The sequence below is a fragment of the Semicossyphus pulcher genome, unplaced genomic scaffold (genome assembly GCF_022749685.1).
Source record: "Semicossyphus pulcher isolate SPU_LCO1_2020_fin unplaced genomic scaffold, fSemPul1.0.p SCAF_11, whole genome shotgun sequence".
NCBI lineage: Eukaryota > Metazoa > Chordata > Actinopteri > Labriformes > Labridae > Semicossyphus > Semicossyphus pulcher.
In genome coordinates, this window is record NW_027211615.1 from 10,596,444 (window position 1) to 10,622,065 (window position 25,622).

The 25,622-nt window shown below is 43.7% G+C and overlaps 2 protein-coding genes and 1 non-coding gene across 5 annotated transcripts in view; all 3 read left to right on the top strand.

The window, feature by feature from the left end:
* Nucleotides 1-19,463, top strand: part of LOC138584966 (pleckstrin homology domain-containing family G member 1) — a 71,377-nt gene extending 51,914 nt beyond the window's left edge. For all 3 annotated transcript variants that reach the window (XM_069657165.1, XM_069657168.1, XM_069657167.1), the window contains exons 4-17: nt 1,390-1,459; nt 8,449-8,495; nt 10,151-10,301; nt 10,705-10,836; nt 11,366-11,548; nt 11,640-11,735; nt 12,126-12,212; nt 12,617-12,650; nt 12,775-12,867; nt 13,021-13,082; nt 13,190-13,372; nt 13,818-13,937; nt 14,043-15,861; nt 16,018-19,463. In XM_069657165.1, the coding sequence (XP_069513266.1) occupies nt 1,390-1,459; nt 8,449-8,495; nt 10,151-10,301; nt 10,705-10,836; nt 11,366-11,548; nt 11,640-11,735; nt 12,126-12,212; nt 12,617-12,650; nt 12,775-12,867; nt 13,021-13,082; nt 13,190-13,372; nt 13,818-13,937; nt 14,043-15,861; nt 16,018-17,027 (4,087 nt within the window). In that variant the 3' untranslated portion in view covers nt 17,028-19,463. The remainder of the gene's footprint in view (nt 1-1,389; nt 1,460-8,448; nt 8,496-10,150; nt 10,302-10,704; nt 10,837-11,365; nt 11,549-11,639; nt 11,736-12,125; nt 12,213-12,616; nt 12,651-12,774; nt 12,868-13,020; nt 13,083-13,189; nt 13,373-13,817; nt 13,938-14,042; nt 15,862-16,017) is intronic.
* A 1,933-nt stretch (nt 19,464-21,396) lies between these two features.
* On the top strand, nt 21,397-25,519 carry tcp1 (t-complex 1). The gene is made up of 12 exons (XM_069687313.1): nt 21,397-21,485; nt 22,001-22,086; nt 22,197-22,325; nt 22,683-22,780; nt 22,880-22,990; nt 23,133-23,314; nt 23,621-23,747; nt 24,014-24,189; nt 24,308-24,431; nt 24,547-24,739; nt 24,835-24,998; nt 25,094-25,519. Exons 1-12 carry the CDS (start codon nt 21,413-21,415, stop codon nt 25,305-25,307), a joined length of 1,677 nt encoding a protein of 558 aa, XP_069543414.1. The 5' UTR covers nt 21,397-21,412; the 3' UTR covers nt 25,308-25,519.
* Nucleotides 21,739-21,875, top strand: LOC138587375 (small nucleolar RNA SNORA29). The gene has a single exon (XR_011307380.1). It is a non-coding gene; the product is annotated as a small nucleolar RNA SNORA29 (small nucleolar RNA).
* Nucleotides 25,520-25,622: the final 103 nt, after the last annotated feature.

Here is a 25,622-nt window from a genome sequence, read left to right on the forward strand (position 1 = left end):
CAACATGCTGGTCACAGAGCAGGCTTAGGGGATGGATGGTTTAGATTGTAAAGATACCTGTGTTATACCTTGCAAGCACTCACTTCACAATATATCACTATATAATTAACATTTATATGGTGCAATAACCTAAAACCATGGACTTTGGTTAACATGAGGCGTCTCTATTTCCTTGATTTTCAGGCATTTTCATATTGTGAAATGATGGACTGCATATATCTTAGCTTAAGTCCGTTCAGTCATAATGACTCGGGCTTTCCTAAAAGAAGAAAACTTTTAGAAGTGATTGAAGGTTGTCAGTAGAGGTTTGTAGCTCCTAGCTAATAACAGCTAACAGGTCCCAAAAATACGTTCCGACCAGGTTACGTCACTGTCTCTGTCTGTCGCCTCATAGAGGGGAAGCTGGGGCTACCTTTAATAGTGTGTTTAGAAACAGTCACCCTTGAATCCTACTCATGCTGCCTTCAAAGACCTGAACGCACTCGAGGCTTGAACAATAAGAAATAAACAAGATAACAACAGGCTAAAGCTACCGTTACCACATACAGTAGCTTTAATGTTTGGTTAAAATGCTGAGTAAGTTGACAGACACAGCTTTAAACTTAATCTTGTTTAGTAGAAAATAAGAGTTCTGAGTTTCAATGTCCGATTGAAACAGGATACTCAACTTTGACTTGCCCCAAAAAGTCTAGAAACAACTTTGACTAAACATAAATACATTGGCAGACTATTGTGTGTCTGTCAGGCTCAACAAACAAAGTCCTGAGAACAGTGAAACTGGGCCGAGCCACCTGTTGAATGCTGGGAAGGGCGTTGTTGTGGGAGTCAGGTGTGTGTGTGTGTGTAATAGTTTTCCCGTCTGCATATTTGTGTCCTCCGGCACCGCTCAAAACTGTGTGTTTGTATGTGGGTGTGTGTATTCAGACAAAATGGTCAGTTAAGCATCAGCCATGGTGGTCTGGAGACACACACACACACACACACACACACACACTCCTCTCCCACCTCTTCATTTCTAAGCTGGCACGCACACACAAACCGGCCAGTAAAAGGAAGCATAAAAGCAGTTTAAAGCGGTTACAATGACCTCATGCTTCAGCCATGAAACAATAACTCCAACAGTGGCTTACACACACATGAAACGACACACGGGAGCTGCCTGTTTGAATTCATGGAAGTTTCTCATTTGTTCAGAGCCAAATGCCCTTAGGCCGCATTTCTGTGAGGTGACTCTGGCTCCCGAAATTCACTGTTTAATAGAACAATGCATTCTGGGAGGGGAGTTCAGGAGAAGAGAAAGCGAGTATACGTGTGATGAAGATGTAGTGGGGTATGGGGGCACATTTTCATGATCAATACTGATTTCTTTGAGCTCTGTGTTTGTCTCAGGGACCTTCTACATGATCTTGAGAAGTGCAACGCTGACCTCGTGGGCATCGCAGAGTGCTTCGTATCCAAGGTAAAGATGGCCGCCCCCCTCTCCCTTTTTATGTTTCACCTTCTCGAGCCTACACCTCCCTGCCTCTGGTGGTGGAAGTAAACCAATTTCATTATCAAATACTGTTATTAAAGTGATAATCTCTAATATTTTCATGTAAATAAATGTCTGTTAAGTCACCATCTATCCCTGAATAAGGTAACACAATGGTGACTGAGCCTATGGCCCACCGATGAAAGCCTTTGCATTTGCTGTATATAGTATTTTTATGGACTGGGTGTCTGGTGCGACTTTCGTGGAAAAAATCACAAGTGGTGCCCAGGTAGTAACTTGTTTTCCATCACCCAGCAGTGGTTGGTCTGCCAGAGAGTGTAGGTGGAGCTAAGCAGCTGCTTTTCTGGTCTCTGCAAGTGTTACGAGTAAACAGTAATCTACTATGGCTGAACAAACAAAGAAAAGATCGATGACTACAGATACAACTTCAAGAAGTGAAAATCCATAGAAAAGGAAACAAATTTGACGCTCAGATGAAGGCAAACAGTCTAAAAAGGAAAGCGACCGTCAGCGAGGAAAATCAAGAGTTACAACCGGAGCCAACCGTGGACGTCACACATGCGACACTGTCTGGATATCTGGGAAGTGTTCTCCCGCAATTACCGTATGTCGCCATAGGTGCAGCCAATAAGAACGAAACTGAGATGATATCTTTAAGAAGGAACTTAAGGATAAAAATTACAGGTATGAGCAGGGTGTCCTGTGTCACGCTGTCGCACAAGTGAGGATTCTGGTGTCGATTCTCTGACCAATCAGTGGTCTGCTGTGTTTTTTCTCCACCTTGGAGTATCGGCTAAACTTGTTAAGGACTTCAGCTGAAGTGATATCATAGAAAATACCAGGTTCCAGTTACTATCCACAACTTTCTCAAAAGGAAAAACAAAAAAAGAACAGTTCCGATTTAGCCGTTTAGCTGTAACATGACGTGGAAATGAGTCATATGTTTTTAGCAGTTTAACATGTGAAACGGTATTATATCATTCATAGGAGCCATTTTCTGCCTGGTTCGTACATTCACACTTAACATTTTTGTTAAATAGCTGTATTTGTACTTTTACCTAAGTACAGTCTCTTCGTACTTCGTCCCCCAGTGTCTGTCTCTCTGCCTACGTGCACGCTCTTCCTTTGCTTGTTGAAACTCATCCAAACAGCTGGCTCAGATACACACACACGCACACACAGACAAACACAGCACAGCACAAATGAGAAACAGGCAATGCTCTATTGTAAGATAGGAGTAAACAAAGATCCGATGAAGTCAGTGGAGTTTATTGAACTCGTGGAATTATTTTGGAGGCAGGAATGTCAGTTTTAAGTGCAGCAGGAGGGCAGGGAGGAGGAGAGGAATTTAAAGGGCCGTGCAGATATATAATCACCTTTTTTTACTGGAGGGGGATAATAGCAGGGCTTCATCACGAAAGACTGGACTCAGCAACTCTGGTCACAGTATCACCCCTGCTTCTGTCTGTGCGTTTCTGCTTTTATTCCCCTCCTGCTCCTCGTCCAGCCATACCATAAAAGAATAGCATGATTACGACCCATGATAATGTGCTGCATTCCTGCACTTCCTCTAAAACCCCTCACACACCCCTCCCTGCCCGACTGCAATTACACCCAATGCCACAGAGCAACTGTCTGACCATGTTTATAAAAAACACAAGTCCCAGTCAGCGTCACAGACACCCCAAATACAGCAGCTGTTGTTGAGACACAGCAGCCCACAGCTCCACGCTGCATAATTAAGTGGGACACACAAACAAACCAGCGTGATGACACTTCTGTAAGTGACTGATTAATGTTACAGTTAGAGAAATGTCTCAACAGGAAGCTGTTACATTATCTCAGTTAATCCCCATAATCTGAAATACTGGCAGCCTATTGGTTGTTTCTAATCCATAAACAGGCCAGTGCATATAATGAAACCAGTGTAACACCCTTGTTTTATTTACTGTGTGGTTCAGGCAGGGGTGAGATCGGGTCAAAGCCAGGATAAATCAAAGCTCCACAAGTCTAAATCACATCCTGACACTCTTTTCAGACTAGTTTCCTACTGCAGCTGTCCATTAAACCATTAACTGGATGCTTCATTTTTACTGGAACAGTAGTAAAAATCTCCAACGTAAACACACCTGTGTAGTGTTTCACAGACACCTGTGTCCCAGCAGTGAATCCGTTTGTGCTGCCTTCGGACCTCATCATTCTGGAAGTTAAGACATTAAGTTTAAGCTAATTAGTTAAAGCACCATAATTATGTTTTATATACATTTAATATGTTAAATCTGGTCCACACACAAAGACCATGATTTGACCCTAAAATAGTAGAAGTTGGGACTCTTCCGTCCATTTACACCAAAGCAGTACTGCGCAACCTGAGGTTAACTTGACACCAAACAGCTTGTTTCCATTGAGTTGCAGATTGAGAGTTTATTCATGACCTATTTTTGTTTTTTTACCTGAGATTATTTTTTTTTGGCTTTTTGCCTTTATTAGATAGGAAGATGGACAGGAAACATGGGGAGGAGAGAGCGGGGGATGACATGCACTAAACGATCGGCAGACCAGGAGTCCAACCTGCGATCAGTGCGTCGAGGCCTGTAGCCTCCGCTCATGGGGCACCTGCTCCACCAACTGAGCCAAACCAGCGCCCCATTCTTGACCTTTTTAAATAGCAGTCACATCACACTATGTTTAGAAGATAAAGAAGAAGATATACTTTATTAATCCCCGAAGGGAAATTCAATGTTTTCACTCTGTTGTTATTATTACAACACGCTACACACACATGCACAAACAGGACTCTATGGACATTAACGGAGAGATGTCAGAGTGAGAGGGCTGCACATGGACATGCAGAACCTCTCCAGCTACCAGTCCCAATTTCCATGTTTGGTCCGTAATGAACTGGCCACCCTCTGGTTCCCAAGCCAAGTCCCTACAGGCTGAGCTTCCATCTACCCCCTTATATTTCCTCAGGAGATAAAGTTTGCGCATCTCTCGTGGGATTTTTTTATGTACTGAGCACTCTAAAGACTCCACATCAAAGTTGGCTTAAAAACAATAACACGTTTTTGCATTTTGGACCTTTGGAAATCGCACAATATGTCCACTAAAACTTGGCAAACTTGATCTGCTGAGGAAGATAGTCTGAAAGCTGAAGAGCAGCTGTGGTGAGATTGTTTGGCCAAAAATGCTTCCATGATTAAATATCCAAAATTGCTGAATTCCTTCATATATTTATTTACATTTAGTGAAGATAAACATTCAGTAGCTGTTAAAGCTTGTTTGTGAATGCATGTGCATTCACATGAGTTACACAACATACAGCGAGTGAGCAACTACAGCGGACGGAGAGTGAAAATAGAGTGCTGATGATGTTGTGTCTTTACAGTGTCTTTAGGCTTCTATAGGACTGTCAGTGAGTGGGTTTAATACAGCCAAACCAAATGCCTGGAAACAGTTAGTCACCACTGACCACGACGGCCCCTTTAAATTGAAACGTCTGAGGGCTAACATCTGTGTGTGTTTGTGTAAATGTGTGTGTGTGTGTGTGAGGCTCCATCATTTCACAGGCTGACTTCTGGTAAAAGTGTTGTAACCAGAATAGTAACCAGAGTTCTTTTGTGCTGCTGAGGGTTAGTCACGGTTGCTAAGACCCAGAAAAAACACAAAGCCTGCATTTTCCTAGCTATGACATACACGCACACACACACACACACACACACACACACACACACTTGCTGTTAATATTCTGTACTCTTAGCAGACAAGAATCACAACCCGGCAGTGTTTGAAGAGGAGACGGATCTCGTGGTAAATCTCCTCCTCTCTCTCTCTCTCAGATAATTGGCGATCTATCCTCATGTTCCTCTCTGTTCCACTGAATCCTCCCCGTGCGATGTGTTGACTAAGCCTTTAATATGGTTTATGGGTCGCTACACGCTGACTGAAGCACAGAGAGCACAATTACAACAACATCTTTAGCTTCTTTATTTAACCCCGAGTGATCTTACGTGTTCGGTGCTTACCTGATGACTCACTGTGACCTCTCGCGTCCCAACAGATCAGAATAACAACCAGAAGTGCTGATTTATGACTTTAACATTAAGTGATGAGTGTGTGATGAGTGGGTGCTGATATTACTCAACCTCTTTTTGGTTCACTGTGAAGTCATTAGTAGCCACAACTCTCCAAAATAAATCTTCCTATAATTTGTGTCTTGATACTCTGGAACGGGATATTTTTTTTATTTTTATCTTATAGCAGCCAGCTAAGAGTTAAAGTCTCCCACATGCAGCCTTTAAATATGATGATTATATGATGAAGTTTAGCTTAAATGTTCCAAAATGGGAAGTATATTATAGATCTGAGCTATTTCAGGGTCTACTTCAAAGAGTGGGTGCAGACATGCAAGCTCTGCACAAATTTGTCTTCCATTGAAGCAGCTCTGTATCTTGTGGTCCTACTTCCGTAGTCCAGAGGGATATTAAAGAGTGCGTATTAGGAGTGTGTTTGAGTGCGTGTCGTCGGAAATCGATGGTGGCACATCTGGTTGTGCTTAAGCCGGGTCTGTGGCGGCAGACTGCTGGAGACGAGGAGGAGGAGAGCTCTGCTCTTCAATTTAGGACGATTCCCACGGAGCACCTCAGGCTGTGTCTGTGTGTGTTTGTTCAGTGTGTTCTGGTGGGATGCTCCGTGTGTAGGGCGGTTTAATTGTTTGTTGGAGCTAAAATAGATAATGTTTTTTTACCTCCAGCAAGAAACATAACATTTACACGTTATGGTCCCTGCAGGCTGAAAGTTTACTATGAATCACAAGTTGGAAAATGTGTGTAAGTGTCCGGATCACTCTGCGTGTGTGTGTGTGTGTGTGTGCACATGAACCAGGACAGACTTCTAGCATCTGCCCTGTGTGTTTATGGAGTCGCTTCCTGAAAGCTGTGCGCATCCTGCGACCCCCGAGTGTTTATGGACACAAATAGAGCTCAATTAGACTGTTGTGCAACAGTGAGGGGTTCATCAGCAGGCCTCCAGGAGAGGGAGAAAGGAACAGAAGAGCTTCAAGAAAATCGGAGGAAGGCACGGTTATGACAACAAGAATAAACAAATACTATAGGTGTTGTGGAAGAACAATAGTACAACATTCATTAGATAGAAGATGACATTAAAAACAAACCGGGGAACAGAAACAGGTACCTCTGATATGCCCTGTCTGATGTCTTTGATGTTCCGGTGAAGCATGCAGTAGGAAAAGTCTCAATTAAAGGGGCGGCGATGAAGAATGAGGGGACGTTTAATCCAACAGAGACTTAAAGGCCAGGACGCAGACTGATCATAGGCTACAGGGTTGACTTTCAATTAGTAGCAATGAGCAGAGGAGAGAGGGGGCCTTGTCTGTGGGCTGCGAGTGTGCCGAGCTGTAAACATGAAATAAAAGGGCAGTCATCAGACCTGCACAGGGACACTGCTGATACAGTGCAGCCAGTGATGCAGAGGATACACTTTGACCTGTAACAGGATACAGTGCATGTTGTTTTTAATGTTTAAAGCCATTTATTATAGTGCATACACTTTATATTACAACTTTTAATTGTTTTCTGTTTTATTTTTCTGTTCAGGCATCCATTGTGTTCAAATCATTTTCGCATGTTGTAAAAAGCTTAAAGCAGACTCTTGAGACTTGTTTTGCTTGTGAAAACAGTTTTGTGAACATAAATTGTGAATTCTCGCGTTCTCAAAGGAACGTCATTGTTGTGAAGAAACGAAAAGGAAACAATAGTGTGGCATTGCCAAAAATTAATGTAGGCCTGATGTTCAGTGTGTCGCCACCAGACAGAAAGGAATGGAGACAAATTGCTGTTTGGAGTGGTGAAAAGAACATTTAAATTGATAATCATGAAGATTTTCATGTAAATAAATGTCTGTTAAGTCACCATCTATCGCCGAATGAGGTAACACAATGGTGATTGAGCCTATGGCCCTCTGATGAAAGCCTTTGCATTTGCTGTATTACAGACTGGGTGACTTTGGCGACTTTCACAGAAAAAATCACAAGCTGCGCCCAGTTAGTGACGCGTTTTCAATCAGCCAGCAGTGGTTGGTCTGCCAGGGAGGGTAGGCGGAGCTAAGCGGCTGCTTTTCCACTCTCTGCAAGTGTTGCGAGCAAACAGTAATCTACTATGGCTGAACAAACAAAGAAAAGATGGATGACTACAGATACAACTTCAACAAGAAGTGAAAATCCAAAGAAAAAGAAACAAACTCGACGCTCAGATGAAGCAAACAGTCTAAAAAGGAAAGCGACCGTCAGCGAGGAAAATCAAGAGTTACAACCGGAGCCAACCGTGGACGTCACACATGCAACACTCTCTGGATATCTGGGAAGTGTGCTCCCGCAATTACCGTTTATCGCCATAGGTGCTGCCAAAGAGAAGGAAACTGAGATATTCGAGATTACCACTTTAAAGCTTCCTGGCAAGCATGATCAGCAGAAATATCAGTGATAATATTTTATTTTTAAATATTTTATCCACTCAAAATCAGAAATACAAAGTCTTTTATATTGAAAAGGGAAAAATCAGTTGCTTGCTAGCTTTAGCTTTTGGAAAACTCTGCTCATGCACAATGAGTGGAAAATTGTTTTTAGAGGAATTTGAGCAAAAAAAAAAAAAAAAAAAGTGCATCCAAAAAAATTGCCTACTCTACCTTTAAGGGTTTCCAAGGTGCTATATTCCCCAGCTTAATGTCCTCTGACTACATTAAGGAGACCTGTTAAAGGATGTATTCTTTCAGCGCTGTTTTTCACTTGCTCTAAAGTTCAATGGGTCAATGTGTTGAAATTAACAACATGCAGCTTATAACCTACTGATGCTACCCTCCTTTGAACCTACGCCCTCATATGTGGGTTGCAAATATCAACTAAAAGCATCAACTAATCTGTCTTTTTTTGTGTTTTGCAGAGTGAAGAATTCCACATCTACACTCAGTACTGCACCAACTACCCACGGTAAGACGGCTCATTCAGCCTACTGTACAAAAGCCGTCCTCCTGCTGTCATTGTCACCCTATCTTAATCTAACCTCCACACACCGTCTTCCCAGCGTCTCACATAGCTCCATTGTACGTCGATCAATGTGTTACCTTTTTTCTGCCTCCCTGATAAACTGACGCGCTCCATAGAAGCCGCCTCAGCAGGAGGCAAAGTGTCTACCTGCAGTTGTGCCTCGGGGTTGAACTCTCTCCCTCCCTCCCTCCTTTGGTGCCCCATTTTTCCTCCCATTCTTTTATTTGCTGCCTATTGACAGAGTTACAGCTCGCGCACTGACAGATGGGGTATTATAGATGTCACCTTATCATACCCAACACTGTTAATGTTTTATTAAGCTGTGTGAGTGTGGTCCCAGGGGACGCCTATGTGGACCGCGAGGGAGGAGTTATATAGGTGTGTATTGTGTGTGATTAAATGGGCCGAAACGTGAGGCTTTTCTTTACGCCAAGATATACAGCACCTACGAACACACCTTCTCCCCCAGCAACCATTTTTCTTTCACTGCGTGCGATAAGAACGCGGGGACCCAACTATTCACTAATTGAATGCTGATTGTGTGTGTGTGACAGTATGTGTGTGTGTGTGAGGGGGCTATTGTCAGCTGTTTGAGATAGACCTTCTCCCTCATCCACACCACAGCTGGTGACCCCCACCAAGGTCACACACGACAGACACACACCCACACACACATGGGAGACACAACGACACACACGCGCGCGCACGCAGACGCACACACAGAGGCTGCAGATGTATCGTGGTCATGCTGAACTCGGAGGTCGGGTTTCCTCCAGAACAATGTGAGGCCTGTGTGGAGCTTCACTGGAATTTAGACATGCAGACATGCGCATGCACGCACACACACACACACACACACACACACACACACACACACACACACACACACAAAAGTTTTGGGCAACTTGCAACTGTCTTACTGACTTTTTCCACGCTGTATCAATATGCATGCACACACACACACACACGCACACACGCACACACGCAGCCTAATTTAGTTGGTGAAAAAGGCTCTTTCTTTTCCAGTAGGTCACACAGTAAACCAGCTCAATTAACCAGTATCTCAGGTCTTACAAGGTTGTACTGTAATGTTGTTTAAACCTGCAATTTATTCTGTCGAGGAAACAAAAGACAAGATCTTCATACATTCAGTGAGGTAACAAGATAACAAGTAAATTGTAAATAAAAAAGATCATTTTCAAAGCATTTTTGCATCTGCACGGATTTCTATCTGATGGTACACCCAACATTAGCCCTTTTCACACTGCTTCAGACATGCACAGTTAAGTGTTTGAGTCTTAGAGCATCAAAACTGGGACATAATTAAAAAGTCTGAACAATTTGGCTTGTATATAGTATACTTTTAAATGTATTGTTTTGCATGTACAAACATAAATAAGTGGTTTCAATGGCAGCAAAAGGCCCATATTTCCATATATTGCTGTAATCTTTCTTTGTGATTTCTGTCAGATGGTCGGAATTTTCTTTTTTCATATCGTCTGCCAGAACATACATTAAACGTCTAGCTTGTCATTACTGTCAAATTACAGTTTACAACACATCCCTGATATCTTATTCGCCGCGCTGTGTCTCCACAGGTCGGTGGCTGTGCTTACAGAGTGCATGAGGAACAAGGCGTTGGCCAAGTTCTTCCGTGAGCGGCAGGAATCTCTGAGGCACTCCTTGCCCCTGGGCTCCTACCTGCTCAAGCCAGTGCAGAGGATCCTCAAGTACCACCTACTGCTACACGTAAGTGTATCTGTCTGTCTGTGTGTCTGTCTCACTCAAACACACACAATTACTCTCTGCCCACAGACATACACGCACAGACTTGTTAGCGCACAATAATGTTTTTATCTGAAGCAAAATAAATGGATGGATACTGTGGTTAAATAACATCACTTCTGGATCAGCTCCCAATGATCTCCACTGGAGAGGCCATGTGTTTAGACATATGGCGCTCAGCATGCATGTTCCTGTATATATACAGTGCATGCACAAGTGTGTGTTTCTGCGCATAAGAAGGCCTGCATCAGTTTACCCTTATGCATGTGTCTCCATGAACATGCATGTGTTTTGTATGCGAGTGCGTGTGCGTGCAGCGCGTGCAAATGCTAACTCCCCATGGTGCGTTTGTGTGTGATCTGTGCAGGAGATAGCCAACCACATGGAGAAGGACACGGAGACGTACGAGGTTGTGCAGGAAGCCATAGAAACCATGCAGAGAGTGGCTTGGCACATCAACGACATGAAGAGGAAACACGAGCATGCTGTGAGGTTACAGGTACGACGACTATTAAAACAAAAATTCAAAAGATGCCAAATTGTGCAATCGATTTGGTGCTTTGGTGGTTTTTCTGAATCTATAGAAGCGTTTGATCTGTCCTCTTATTACTCCAATACCTAAAACAGACACGGTAGTTTCGTGCGCTTCAAGGAGCCAATTCTTTTATTGTTCTGCAGAACAGTTATGTGTAGGTTGGAATCAGCCAAGGCTCTGATCCTCCCCACGTCTTACGCAAGACGCTGCGTTTTCCACTGGGCTAATGATGGCCTTGCATAAGGAAGAAACATAAAAGAGAAGCTTGTTTCTTTTATCAGCTGGGAGCCAGAGGGGTCAAGTGAATGCAGGAATGTGTGTGGAAGCGTTTACTGTCAGTGTCTGGCTAAATAGAAAATTTCAGTTGTTTTGTCCTTTTCATTAACATTTTTTCTTTGCTAGCACTTACCTCCTTTTTTTACTGTCTTATCTTACATTATCTAATCTCCTTCCTAACACAGTTTTTTGACTCCTCCTGTCTGTATTTCTGCAGGAAATTCAGAGCCTGCTGACCAACTGGAAGGGCCCTGATCTGATCGGCTACGGAGAGTTGGTTCTTGAAGGAACGTTTCGTCTGCAGCGAGCCAAAAACGAGAGAACTCTCTTCCTGTTTGACAAGCTTCTGCTCATTACCAAGAAACGTGAAGAAGCCTACACCTACAAGGCTCACATACTGGTCAGTGGTGCTGCTTGAAGCTCAATACGTCCCAAAGAGACCCTAAATGTTTGCTTGGGTTTTAACACATCTTCCTCCCTGTGTTTTGCAGTGCTGCAACCTGATGCTGGTGGAGGTTATTCCTAAAGAGCCTCTGAGTTTCAGTGTGTTTCACTACAAAAACCCGAAACTTCAGCACACGGTCCAGGTACGGCATCATTGCATAAGAGAGCCCTCGTCACAACAAGTCTCTGTGACTGTTATTACATGTTTTGTGTGAACTGTTCAGCTACCTGCAGCATAAAGAAAGATTACCATCAGAAAGTGTGATGATTATTTGCAGGTGTCTTCTGTTTCTAGAGGGTCCAGGCTCACCTCAAGCGAAATGTTCAGACTTGTCGAGTGTTTAGAGGCTAATGGCAGCCTTTGTTGTTACCTAACCACTCTGCCTTTTATGCGTGCTAAAATATAAAGGATAATCTTTGTGATGTAAGAAAGCTATGTTCCACATTTTAAGTGTTTATCCCGCCCTTTAAGTCACCTTTTTAAAGTGCACGTCTGATATTATCTCCTCTGTGATGTTTCGCTCTGCCCTCAGGCCAAATCCCAGCAAGACAAGCGCATGTGGATCTTGCACCTCAAGAGACTCATACTTGAAAACCATCCTGCTAAAATCCCTGCCAAGGTAAGATCATCTCCTGACAGCTCCCTCTCTGTGCACTGATGGCGTAAACGACTCTGAGTGGGATGTGTTGAAAATGTCACTCTCTTTTGGCTGACTTTGTTTCTTCTTCATCTCCATCTTTCTCTCTTCTGCTTTTTTCCTCACTGTCGTCTTTATTTCTTCTTTGACGTGGTCAGATTTGTTCCACTCGTTCTGTTTCCAAGTGCAAGTGGAAGCTTGTCACCAGGGGTGAAGGTCACTGAGAAAGTTCACTGTGATGACACAAAGAGGCTGCTTACTTAGTGTGAAACTCGAGCAAAAATTGTTGATCAAAGCTGTAATGTGGCGCCACCTTGTGTCAAAGCTTATGCTCATCCATAATCTAACCTGTTAAACTCACCCTCATTTTATCGCTTGAATTCTAGGCTAAACAAGCCATTCTGGAGATGGATGCAATGCGTAAGTAACAATTTACGTACTTTTGTTTTTTTATTAAAAACTTTTTGTGTTCTTTTGACTATATTTGACGCTTTCCAATTATCTTTTTATATCAAGTCTGACATCTTTTCTTTCACTTCTGCAGATCATCCTGGGTTTCATTACAGCCCTGATGGGGACAAGAAGGACTCCCCTCAGACCAAGGAGGGTCCGACCCCTCGTAGAGGACGCAGAAAAGGTACGAAAATTTATGAATTATTATTATTATTTTTTTGTTTTTTTAAAATGATTTATTTAGCAGTTTTTCAGAACATACAACAACAACAAAAAAGATGAGGGTTAGATAAAAAAAATAAAAAAAATTCAATAATTCATTTGTTTGTCTTTCCAGAACCTCTATCCAAATTGTTGAAAAACGCCAAGCAAAATGCTGCCAACACAGACGGTGAAAAGGTGAGCTGTAACCACAGAGCATGGACCTTTTAAAGTTGAGAACCATGAGTCAGCACAATCGCACAAAAGCTGGTTTACTGTACTAAAAATATGCTCCTCCCCTGCAGCGAAGTCTTGGTGCCACCCTGCTGTCTCCGGTGTCCCAGCTGGCTTTGGGCACAATCGGTCGCAGCCGCAGCCTCATCAACCAATCACAGGAATCCCTCGACCCTGGTGATCACTTCGACCACAGTGACAGGGAAGAGGAATCACATCAGCAAGATGCTGATGATGAGGATGACAGTGGCCTTGTAAGTTCATTGAGTGATATCTATTACATGCACACGTCAAAGAGTGTTTCTATCTTAAAGGAGAGGTTTGATATTTTTAAACCCGGGCCCTAGTTTTACACATTTGGGAGGATCTTACGCTTTAAAAAAAGGACGATCTTTGTAGGGAACATTTCCGTAATGTTGTCAGACACCTGGGGTAACAATTTGAGCCTGTCAGTGGCAAAAACAAGCACTTTTAGTGGACGTACTTTGATCGGGTGCCATTGCCCCTGGATTATGTTGCAGCCATTGCGGCCGTATCACGGCTACGGCGGAGGCCGTCTACTGGAACCTTCCAAAGGAGTCATTTCGACACCCAAACTTAAAAAAAGAAAAAATAGGGCCCAGGTTTAAAAATGACAAACTTCTCCTTTAATGTCAAGTCCTTCAAACATTTCATTAATGCTGAAAACTCTACATTCAGGGAGGTGGAAAGAGGCTGCGGGTCCCTGGCAAGAGCAGCAGAAAGAGGCTGAACCCTCAGGCATCTGTCGATAGTATAGAACAGTGGAAAACCTTCAACATGAGCCCTTCAGACCTACAGGTATTAATCACACATACAACATGAAATGTAATGTATACCTGTCTTGATGTATTTAGACTACCGTAGCTATTTGTAAAACAACAACGTCTGCTTCCTTTTCCCCAGAGAGCCAGAGAAACCCTCGTGAGAGAAGGAAGTCACCACCCGCCACTTCTCAGGACACCTAACGTGACCGAGGAACCGCCAGACTCTCCCATCCCCTCTGTGGTAGTGACAGAAAGTGACAATTCTGTGAGGAACATCTGGGCAGACCACCGTGCTCGACGGGCCATGTTCCCCACCCGCCAGAGAACCATGCAGCCTGACGACGAGGACGAGGACATCTACCAGATGTTTGTCCCCACGGAGCAAAGTGCACCAGAACCAGAGGCGCCTGCTGAGAGGTCAGAGGCTACCTCTTCGCCCAAGACAGCTCGGCCCTGCAGCTGGCATGTTGACCAGGTGCCCACAGTGCAGGTTGACCCTCCACCCAATGGGGGCAGAGTCCTGCGGAGGGCAAGCAGCGCGGGGGAGAAGGCTACGGAGGCTCTACAGAGTCCTGAGGATGACCAGCCCAGTCACAGCAACTTGGAAGTGATCCACACTGAATCGTCGAGCAACGACTTATCTGGGTCATCCTCAGCCGAGCAGCTGACATTGGATGATATTGAAAATGTGTATGACAACATCAGCTATGAGGACCTGAAGAACATGGGCCTTGTAAGGAGAGACCCTGAGGAGAGCCGGGCACAGAAAGAAACTTGTACAGATAAACAGGGTCCCCAAGGCCAGGCAGCAAGGGTACACAATGAGCCAGAGGTTCAACGGGTCACAGAGCCGATTATTGAACCAGAGAGTTCCTCTGATAGCAACCGGTCTTCCACACAGGAGGGGAGGCCATTTGAGCTCAAGATAGTAGAGGAGAACATCTATGACACCATCTGCTTCAGGGAGCCCCCATCAACAGACGTTAAAGGGATGAGCGAAGGAAACAAACTAAACCAAGAGAGGGACAGTCTGCTCGCCTCTGAACAAGACCTGACAGGAAGTCTTGGAGGTTTTGTGTCTGAGGAGAGCCTCCACTTTGGAGAGGACGATGGACAAGACAACCCCCACCATGTCCCGTGTTCCTCTGAGCCAGATTATTCCTCCTCATCCGCGTCCGAGACTTTCTCTCAGCGCTCGCAGAAAGGGGATAAAATGTCGGAGCAGGTCGATGAGATCTGGAACGACCTGGAAAACTACATCAAGAACAACGAGAAGAAAGCTGATAGGCTGCCTGCCGCCTTCCCTGTAGGTGCCAGTGAGTCGCCTAAGAAGGTTTCCTCGGTCAAAACCAGCCCTACAAAGAGCCCCCCTGTAATTAGTCCTCAAGCAGCCAGCCCTCCAAGCAAGAGTCCTCCAGCACACCAGCCTAAACCTCCACCTGTCACTTCAACACCATCTTTCACTATCCCAGTCATCAACCTCCCTGACCTTCCAACTGAAAACACCTCAGCAGAGGAAAACCACAGCCCTGCTTCTACATCACGCCCACTTCCTGTCACCCCCGAGCCCCTCCCAGGCACAGTGAAGAACATTCGGAAAAGACTCGCGCGCCTCAGCAGCGGCAGCTTCCGCCTGGAGGACGACGACCTGGTGGAGCTTCCTTCTCGAAAGGACCTTCACAGCTTATTTCCAGGAGAGCTGGCGGGTCTGGACTCACCCTTGGCTTCCTCGTCTCTCCTGCTAGGTGAGTCCGTGGACTTGGAACTGATGGACAAATCAAAGAACAGGGTGTTCCTGATGGCACGGCAGTACAGCCAGAAGATCAAGAAAGCCAATCAGCTGCTGCGCATGAGGAGTATGGACCCCGGGGACTCTTGTACTCGGGCCAGAGCTGAGAAGAGGCAGAAAGACCTGGCTGCCATCTTGGAGGAGAAGAAACAAGGGGGCGCTGCCATAGGTAACAGAAAATGAAGCTCTCACAATTATTTAATGTTTGATAGTCGCAGATTGGAATTGCAATGCTAATTCCACTGCTGTTTGTTTTATATAAAAATCATTTAAAAGGTGATAGCAAGTCAATGTTCTTTTTTCATTCTTCCTGTTCTCTCTTCAGGTGCGAGGATAGCAGAGTACTCCCAGCTTTACGACCAGGTCATGTTTAAAGATCCTCCTGGTTCAACTGGTCAGACCTCCGTCGCCCCACATCACACCCATCCAGGGCTGCCGTCCTCTCCGTCCATGCCCGAGACCTCCCTGGAGGAGGACTGGCTCCACTCCACTTACAGCAACGGGGAGCTGGCCAGCTTCGTCTCCTCGTCCAGCGAGGCGGAGGACGCTCGAGCGTCTTCCACCCCGCAACGCAGGCTTACCTCTTCGTGTTCCATCCCGTCTCTCAAGACCTTGCCTCCCTCTCCCGCCTCCCCGCCGTCCCAGAGGTGGAGCTCGTGCATGTCGGCGCCGAGCGAAAAAGAGGAGCACGTGTACAGTTCCATTAAGAGGCATCCTTCCTTTAACGCTCCCTCTTTGCCCTCCTCAAAGTCTTCCCCGCCCAGTCACTGCCAGTCAGTGGGCTCTCTGGGCAGCCAGCAGCAGGAGAAGAACCAGTCTGGACTCAAATGTAACGGACCCACCGTGGATCGATCGACAGAGAGACTCCGCGGTCCTAGTCTGGGTCGTGCTGGTCGGCAGAGTAGCCTCCCAGAGCGCTCCACCCAAGGACTTTCAGACCTCACTTTACACGACGGTCAACAGGTGGTGGTCCTGAACCGGGCTTCTGCACTGAGCATACTCAGCGCCACCCAGAACTACATGGCTAATTTTAAAGACAACGGGGAAGATGATGATGACTATGTAGAGATCCGCTCGGAGGATGAGAGCGAGCAGGAGCAGGACAGGTTGGCGCGGCGAAACGGAAGCTCAGCGGTCCTTTCAAATCAGAACCGGGGACTTCTTCACTCTCAGAGCCTGCCATGCACACCGGTGCGCTCCTGCGACCCACTGAGGTCTTTGGACCGCGAGCAGCTGGAGAAATACCTGTGGAGCGAGCCGCAGCAGAGCCAACCCAAAATCGGCCAGTCCCTGAGGGATAAGTTTCATTGTCTGAGCTCCAGCAGCTTTGCCTGAGTCTAAACGACAACTACAAGCCAAATATATGTAATCCTGCAGCATATAGCAACACGAGGGACACAGCTGCTTTGCCTTGAATGCCCTTCACCACTCAACATCATAATCCACCAACAGTTAAAAGAAATATTACACAAAAATGTCTCAACATAGATCAGAAGTGATATTTGTAACTACTTATGTGAATACCTAAACTCTGCTTCAGGGCTAAATGTACATGATAGGTAACTATTGGTCAACTGGCCACATCAGTCTGCATGTGAGCCGCCTTAGCACTTCCAGGTTCAAATAATCTTCTCATGTATGTTTCAGCGACATCTAGTGGTGAAACGTTAGCACAAGTAGTCTCAGTCCTTTGTAAAGGCATTCACTGACTGAATGGGTTTTAATATTTAGGAGAGTTCAATCTCTTTTATCGCTTTCCGTGTGAGCCTTGTAGAGATAATTGGAGTCGTGGGAATTATTCTGCTTGGGGACTTGTGCCAACAAACTGTACAGATGCAGCGCTTCAGGCTGTCTGTTACTGTAGGAACTAGAAATATGTCTGTGCCCAACGTGTCAAAGAAGTACACGCATCAAAAATCCGACTCTCAATGTCCGGGTACCTTTTGAAGCTCTTTCCTTTATATTGCTGTTAGGATTATTTTAACTGCATTTTCAGCACTAGTAACCTCTTAAAGAGCGGTTAGTGGCTGGTGTTTTTATTTGTGCTTACACTATCAAGCAACTCTGAACAAGCAGCAGTTCAAATTTGCAATCTTTAGATCTACACAAACTAGATTGTCACTTTTAACAGCTTCTTTTAGCATTAATTGTAACAAAAAGGTAAAACTGTAAAAGACATATTGGCTGTTACAAGATCCAATAGGTTAAGTTATAACTAGACTTAGACCTATAAGTCTATTTGAAATTGTATTTCACTCTACCTACCACCTTCGTCATCAGTAGGGTATCACGCTTTAAGTCAGGAGAAGATGCTTATATTTTATAGGGATGCACGATATCGGCACGTTATCGGTATCTGCAGATTATGGCTTGATGATCCATGATTGCCTAATGTGTGCGTGTGCACTGCATGCACCATGCCTCTTCTGTCAAGCGTGGAGAAGGGTGCAAGATGTCTGCGGTATGGCAGTTTCCGGAACGGACAGCAAGGTTGGGCTCAGCATCGGCCATGCCAGGAGGCCAAATCTCATTCATTCAACACTACAAATGTAATCGCCCAACTCAGGAATCTGCCAGTGGGCCACTACAATAAGAGTAGGCATGATATCAATTCCACTACCGGGGAGACTTGATGTTCTCTGCAATTAGGTGGGGAAAAACGTGCCTAATATATTGGTATCAAACTCGGCAATAAGGGTTGGAAAATATCGGCATATCAGATATCGGCAAAAAGTCCAATATCGTGCATCCCTAATATTTTAGATGATCTATAAGCAACAGTAGGAGTTCACATTTATTTTGAATCTGTGAGTTAATCCAAGATGTTTTAATGTGTGATTGTCAGGGGGCGTCCATCATTTGGAGTGACATCTGAAAAGTGGATTATTTTTAAATCATGCTAATTTTAACATTTGTTTTTAAGAGGGACCACGAAGGAGAGGATCAAGGAGAGTTAGTTAAAAGACTACAGTACTGTATCTGATGTATAGGATTTTTTTTTCAACTGTCTGTTTACTTTGTTTACGTTATGGGACACTGTCACACTACTGATTTTGCATCCACAGTCACAGAAAGGGAAGGATTGTTTTCAGTCACTTAAAAAAAGGGTTATACAACACAATTGTTTTCTCTCTCTTTAAAGCATACCAAGAATCTTACACACACTTGTTTAAACTCGTAAAATAATTCACAATGGTGTCCTATTTATTTGAGAGTATCCTTGTTATTTTGGCAATTATCACTATTAAGTCAAGCCACAGACGAGTTGTAAAATAAAGTGAAATTTATTTATTAAATATGGTTTTATTCATGTTAAGGGGCAAACAAAATTTGAATCAAATACTGTGAATGTTTTCAGAGTTGGTTTTCTATCAGCACTGCTCAATACAAGTTCCAGTTCACAATAACACGTGAAAAATTGAAAAAGCACAATATCATGGCCTACTGTTGGTATCAGGAAGTGTGCATCAAAGCCAAGTTAGGAATATGAAGTATGTTATATTTTTTTTCATTGTACATTTTGTCCTCTGTTTCACTGGTGGGGATCGTCAGTCTACATTGACCCTGTTTTGCACTTTTCTGTCTTTTTTTACGTTTTATTTGTAAACACTTTGTAAAGTTGTACATTTTAGGAGAGTTATTCTTGTATGCCATAGGTATGCTTTATAATGCTTTAATGTTTAAGTTAAGTGTACTGTATTTTTTTAACTGCCTAGTTGTCATTGCTCAACAAAACAATGTATTGGAGGTAATAAATTCAGATTAAACTCATGTGTTTTTGTCACTTTCATTGCATTAATATGTCACTACAATGAACACAGAACGGCCTATCCTTTAAAGATTACATAGCACAAGAAAATAAGATGATAATTGTTATTGTTTTAGATAATATGCTATATGGATACAAAAAAAATCCTTACTAATTCAATAGCATGTAGATTTGTTTATTTTTTTATGGCATAGTACGAATATCAGCCCAAATAAGATGTCCTTTTTGATAAGGAATATAGCTTGATAAATAAGCAATTGATGAGGCAAAAACCAAGGTCTATATTTGCCAGTTTAAAAATTGACCTGCGTTTTTTAACGAAAAAAATATTTTTGATAAACTCTTAAATTGGAATTTAAGATTTAGAAAAATTTGCTGAGGAGGACACTTTATGGCCGGAAAATATAGCCTACTTATAGATACTATCGGGTGGGAAAACTACTTCGTAAATATCGTTTCCCAATTACCTCGAACATAGCATTTTCATATTTGTTTAGCAATTTTCTTGTTGCTTCTATTGGTGTAATTTAAGTGAAAATACAGGAATTATGCGTTGATTAAACCTAGCTCAATAGTCAGGTAACCGGTGGACTTATGCTGACCTCTGTTGGTAAGAGAGGAGAAACACTGTGACACCGGGATCCCTTTATGATTGACCTAATTTTTTTAATTGATAAACACCTCTATGTTGATTCTACTGCCCACTTCAGCTCCTCTCCCACAGGAAATTGCGCTTAAGGAGGACCGTGGCAAGATATTAACCATGAAATAAAGTCAGTAAGGCATACCTGAACACACAGTAAAGTAGAGCATCCATCCTAATTCCGCTGACCTACACAAAAAAAATATATAAATACAAAAATATATAGCTTAATTTGCCGTAACTTTAAGCTAGCAGCAACCGCTCGTAAAACAACATTTTTTCACTGCCTCTTCATTGAAATCAATATATTGACAGTTTGGGACAGACAATATAACAACTTATAAATAAAATAATATGAGAAATAAAGGGATCGATTGGGATAATAAATTAGCCTAAATAAATTACACCTACCTCTCCCTCTGGAAAATCATCCCTCAGGGAAGGGACCCATTAAACACACCCATGTGGGGCTAATATGGGATGCACCTAGGCTGATATGTGGGACCCACCTGTGCCACCCTACTAGGGCTCAGCCAATTTTATCCTCACTTTCCATGGAGGCCCCTAATGGGTTAGTCCAGATGGGCTGATGAAGGGCCCTTTATGGGCTCCATACAATGCCCATATGGGTAACCGAAGTTTATCCCTTTTAGGGTCTACACAATTCTGCCTACATGGGTTGATGATAGGAACCAGCTCGGACTTATCTAGTGCCTTTAACAGCCACAGCAGGTATATATACAGTAATTATATATGGGCTACCATATTTGTCTGCTTAGGTTACCAAGGCTGCACTGAACAATTTGTACATCCTGTAGTTCAGGTCCATACCATAGACTGTGTGAAAAGATACTATATACAGTCATTGGTCCACACAGTCAAATATAAACTATTCCCAGGTAGATTTTGTGAAAGACTAAGATAAGGAAAATTGAGAAAAACCACACCTAATACAATTGTAAAGTCTACACATCCACGTACTCAACAGAAGGGGGTGCAATGACAGCTCACCATTAACGAGACAATCATCACAAGCGCCAAAGAAGAAAAGGGTGAGGCATGCTGGGAAATGAAGTATTTAAGGAAACACGTTACAAAACGTTATTTTCTAATACGATAGGAGAATATTTTGACTTGAAAATTAAACAAGAATTTAATGTTGTGCTTCTTTACATAGTTAAAATGCCGTCTTTTGTATTATCCAGTGTAGTTTTTGATACATTTTGTTCTCGAACCTTCCGTTTAATGCCGGTTTACCCATAGTGCACTGCGCCGCTTCCTTTCTTCTTGGTTGTGTGGTGGTCCAAAATGTCGCTATTAGATGGTCCGTTAAATGTGCTCGGCCAGAGAACAACTGGCGAATCTGTTCGTACACAGAATGGTGAGTTATGATGCTGCTTAAATTTGTGTTTAACGTATGCTCCATGTAATTTCTCTGCATCACTTAAGATCCAAGGGAGAACTGATTTCATTTACTGCCTGCAACACACGTGTGGCTAATGCTAATGCTAGCTAACTTTAATATGAAGTTAAGCCTTTGCTCTGCGTCTAGTGAAATTCTGCAAGACACGGCAATTGTGTGTTTTTTTCCACAACGGGCACCTTACGCCAACAACATTTTATTGTGTAGTCTGCATCCCGTTTCAGTACCTTCCACTTGCGTCCCCTTGAATGGAAGGCTATGCTAATGGGATAGAAAAACACTGTCATGGTCTGAGGGTGTGGCTAACTTGCTGTGTACCACACTAAATAAAATGACATACATGATATGTAAAAAAGAGAGTTACTTACATAAATCAAGTAAGACATGTTAAAGAATATGCAGCTGCCTGTTAGTGAAAAGAAGATGTCATTTAGTACTTGTAAGCTATGCTAATGGCTTCCCATTTTGTGCAGTCATGGCCGCAGCATCCATCGCTAACATCGTCAAGAGCTCCCTCGGACCCGTTGGCCTCGACAAGATGCTGGTGGACGACATTGGGGTCTGTGTCGCATTGACAGACATCTAATATCTCATCAGTTTATATATGGTTTTAATATTCATATTGGCCTGAGTTGCTCATCTGTATCTGTCTCATGCATTTATTGACAGGATGTGACCATCACCAACGATGGAGCCACCATCCTGAAGCTGCTGGAAGTGGAGCACCCAGCTGCCAAGGTCCTGTGTGAACTGGCTGACCTGCAGGACAAGGAGGTCGGGGATGGGACCACGTCTGTGGTGAGTGGGGTCAACAGCTGCTATGTGGTGCTACTATGCTAGCTCACTATATCCTTGCTATATTCTATGCTTGTAAATATAACTGGTTAATTCTAACTGTATACATATTGCAGTATATTGGAAAAGTGATGTCCTGTATTAGTACCATGCATCTGCCTTTATTACGGGTGTGTGGCTATGCTAACAGGAGAGAGAAACTGTCCTTCAGTGTCTGAAGGGGTTGAGCAGCCTTATTTCTGCCACCCCTAATAAAACGATGGTACAATGTACAACTAAGTTGTTTTAAGTATTTTCTATTGAAATATGAAGCCATTCTCAGTGTTGACTAATAATGTATATCATGTCACGTTCTTTTAGGTTATTCTTGCTGCAGAGTTGCTTAAAAGTGCAGATGAGCTGGTGAAGCAGAAGATCCATCCCACGTCGGTCATCAGTGGATATCGTCTGGCTTGCAAGTAAGATGCATAAATGAACTACTCTTAACTCTTAAAATAAGTCTCTGGATGCTTCACATGTGTTCACATTTTTTGATGAGCAAACATTCAATCTTCCAGGGAGGCAGTTCGTTACATCAATGAGAACCTCACCATCGGGACAGATGACCTGGGCAGAGAGTGCTTAATAAATGCAGCCAAGACCTCCATGTCCTCCAAAATCATAGGAGTGTATCCTTTTTGCTTTGCAGTGCACACATTGTTTTGTTTGGATCACCCCACAAATCACTGGCTTTTGCATTTCTGGAATGGGCAAGCGGGCACTTAGCACAATAGGTAGCTGTTTACATTTGCCTTAACCCTGAGCCCTCAGTGATTCAGAATTCTTTGCTAACATGGTGGTGGATGCTGCCTTGGCTGTGAAGTTTGTGGACAGCAGGGGGATTGCAAAATATCCCATCAACTCTGTCAATGTGCTGAAAGCTCACGGCCGCAGCCAGAAAGAAAGCTTCCTTGTTAACGGATATGCAGTGAACTGCATAGTTGGCTCACAAGGTATGTTGATTACTTGAGTTACACTGTGCAATCTCTTCTACATCACCGTAATGGCTGGTTAAAATCCCATTTAAATTTGCTGCTACGTCTCACCTGATGATGTAAGCAGTGATACGCGTGGGAAACAGTAAACTGGCTTTAAAGAATGCAGACACAGTAGTTTGTAAACTGTGGCACCACTTTTCTAGCCAGACAATATTTGTTTCAATATCTTTTATTCTGCCCTTAATCTGTTGATTTGTGTGATGTAGTCAACTAATTAGGCATTTTCCCTGTTAAACATGCTGTTTTGTCGTTTTTTTTAAGGCATGGTGAAGCGTGTCCTTAATGCCAAGATTGCGTGCCTGGACTTCAGCCTGCAGAAGACCAAGATGAAGATGGGAGTCCAAGTCATCATCAACGACCCGGAGAAGCTGGACCAGATCAGACAACGGTAGGCACTATTTTTCACCTTCTTGCAATGCCACAAAAATATCCTTAAGCATTATCCCATTTAAATTTGCTGTGATGCTGAATCAGTAGTTTACACAGTGATACGCGTGGGAGAAAATATAACAGTCCGAGTCAAGGCAGCAGCTCTCTGTGAGCTGTTGTACCAGTACTGTGGGCTGGACAGTTTTGTATATTTCTATTACATTTTGTATTTGTATGTTAGTGTTACAACTGACACTGAGTCAATACTGGATTTTGTTGCTTCAGAGAATCTGATATCACCAAGGAGAGGATCCAAAAGATTTTGGCAGCAGGCGCCACTGTTATCCTGACCACCGGCGGCATTGATGACATGTGTCTGAAGTACTTTGTGGATGTAGGAGCAATGGCAGTGAGGAGGGTTCTCAAGAGGGACCTCAAACGCATCGCCAAGGCAACAGGAGGTGGGGAGAAAGAATGCTGAAGTGTTGTCGTTACGTCTGTGTTTATGTTTTAATGTGTTTTCTATTTAGTGGATTAAACAAAATATCATTGACATTAATTGTGTTTGTCAACTCGCAGCCACCATCTGCCCTTCTCTGACCAATCTGGAGGGAGAGGAGACGTTTGAGGCCACTATGCTCGGTCTGGCTGAGGAGGTTGTACAGGAACGCATCTGTGATGACGAGCTCATCCTTGTCAAGAAGTAAGAACTGTGACTGAATACGTTTTATTTATAGTACAAAAGTGAAAAGAGTTTATTTGTATTATCTGTTTGTTACAGTTTGCCGTGTTTTCAACATAACTTTTGATCCCCTCAGCACCAAAGCGCGCACATCAGCATCCATCATTTTGCGCGGAGCAAACGACTTCATGTGTGACGAGATGGAGCGCTCACTGCACGACGCCCTCTGTGTGGTCAAGAGAGTGCTGGAGTCTAAGTCTGTAGTGCCAGGAGGAGGTGCAGTGGAGGCAGCTCTGTCAATCTACCTTGAGAATTATGCTACCAGCATGGTGAGCCATATGTCTATAAAAAACTTTGTCAAGCATGAAGCTTAGCGTCGGTTTCCTTAATGCTGAGATGTTCCTCATCACTTTTGTTTCTGCAGGGTTCCCGAGAGCAGCTGGCTATTGCAGAGTTTGCTCGGTCTCTCCTCGTCATCCCCAAGACGCTGGCTGTGAACGCAGCACAGGACTCCACTGATCTGGTGGCCAAGCTTCGGGCCTTCCACAACGAGGCTCAGGTGAATCCCGAGCGCAAGAATCTCAAGTGGTGAGTTGGTCCTTACTCTCAATCATAAAAAGCAACTATCTTTGGGTTGTGAACCAAAAAAATCAGTTTAAGAAGTTAACATTGTGGCCTTGTAGGATCGGTCTGGACCTGGTGAACGGAAAGCCGAGAGACAACCGTCAGGCCGGCGTGTACGAGCCCACCATGGTGAAAACAAAGAGCCTCAAGTTCGCCACAGAGGCCGCCATCACCATCCTGCGTATTGATGACCTCATCAAACTGTTCCCAGAGCCGAAGGATGGCGGACAGTCGTACCAGGACGCCGTGCACTCTGGATCTCTGGATGGTTAAAGGGCTGCGATTGGTCCAGATAGGTTCATCGTCTGTATTTATACATTAGGAGCTCTTCATGGCTGTCGCTGTAGTGTAGGCTGTGCGCTTTGCCTGTTTACTGTTCTCCCGCTCCCTCCCTCTTTCTCGCTCACTGAGGAACTGTAAGTCATTTGTTTTTTTGGACACTTAATAAAGCTCCAATGGTTGTAAATGGCCGTTGATTTGTTAATTCAAAATGGCTACCTGTGGTTATTGTGAAGGAGTTTCAAAGCAGTTTTTGACTCTATGGCTTATAATTCTTTATTGATATGTAGAACAGCAACATACAGGAAG

Excerpts from the sequence above, each read along its gene's own strand:
- tcp1 (XM_069687313.1), top strand. The coding sequence starts at position 21,413 with ATGTCGCTATTAGATGGTCCGTTAAATGTGCTCGGCCAGAGAACAACT. Across the intron at positions 21,486-22,000 it reads ATCTGTTCGTACACAGAATG|TCATGGCCGCAGCATCCATC; the intron begins GTGAGTTATGAT and ends CATTTTGTGCAG. Across the intron at positions 22,991-23,132 it reads TCCTCCAAAATCATAGGAGT|TGATTCAGAATTCTTTGCTA; the intron begins GTATCCTTTTTG and ends CTGAGCCCTCAG.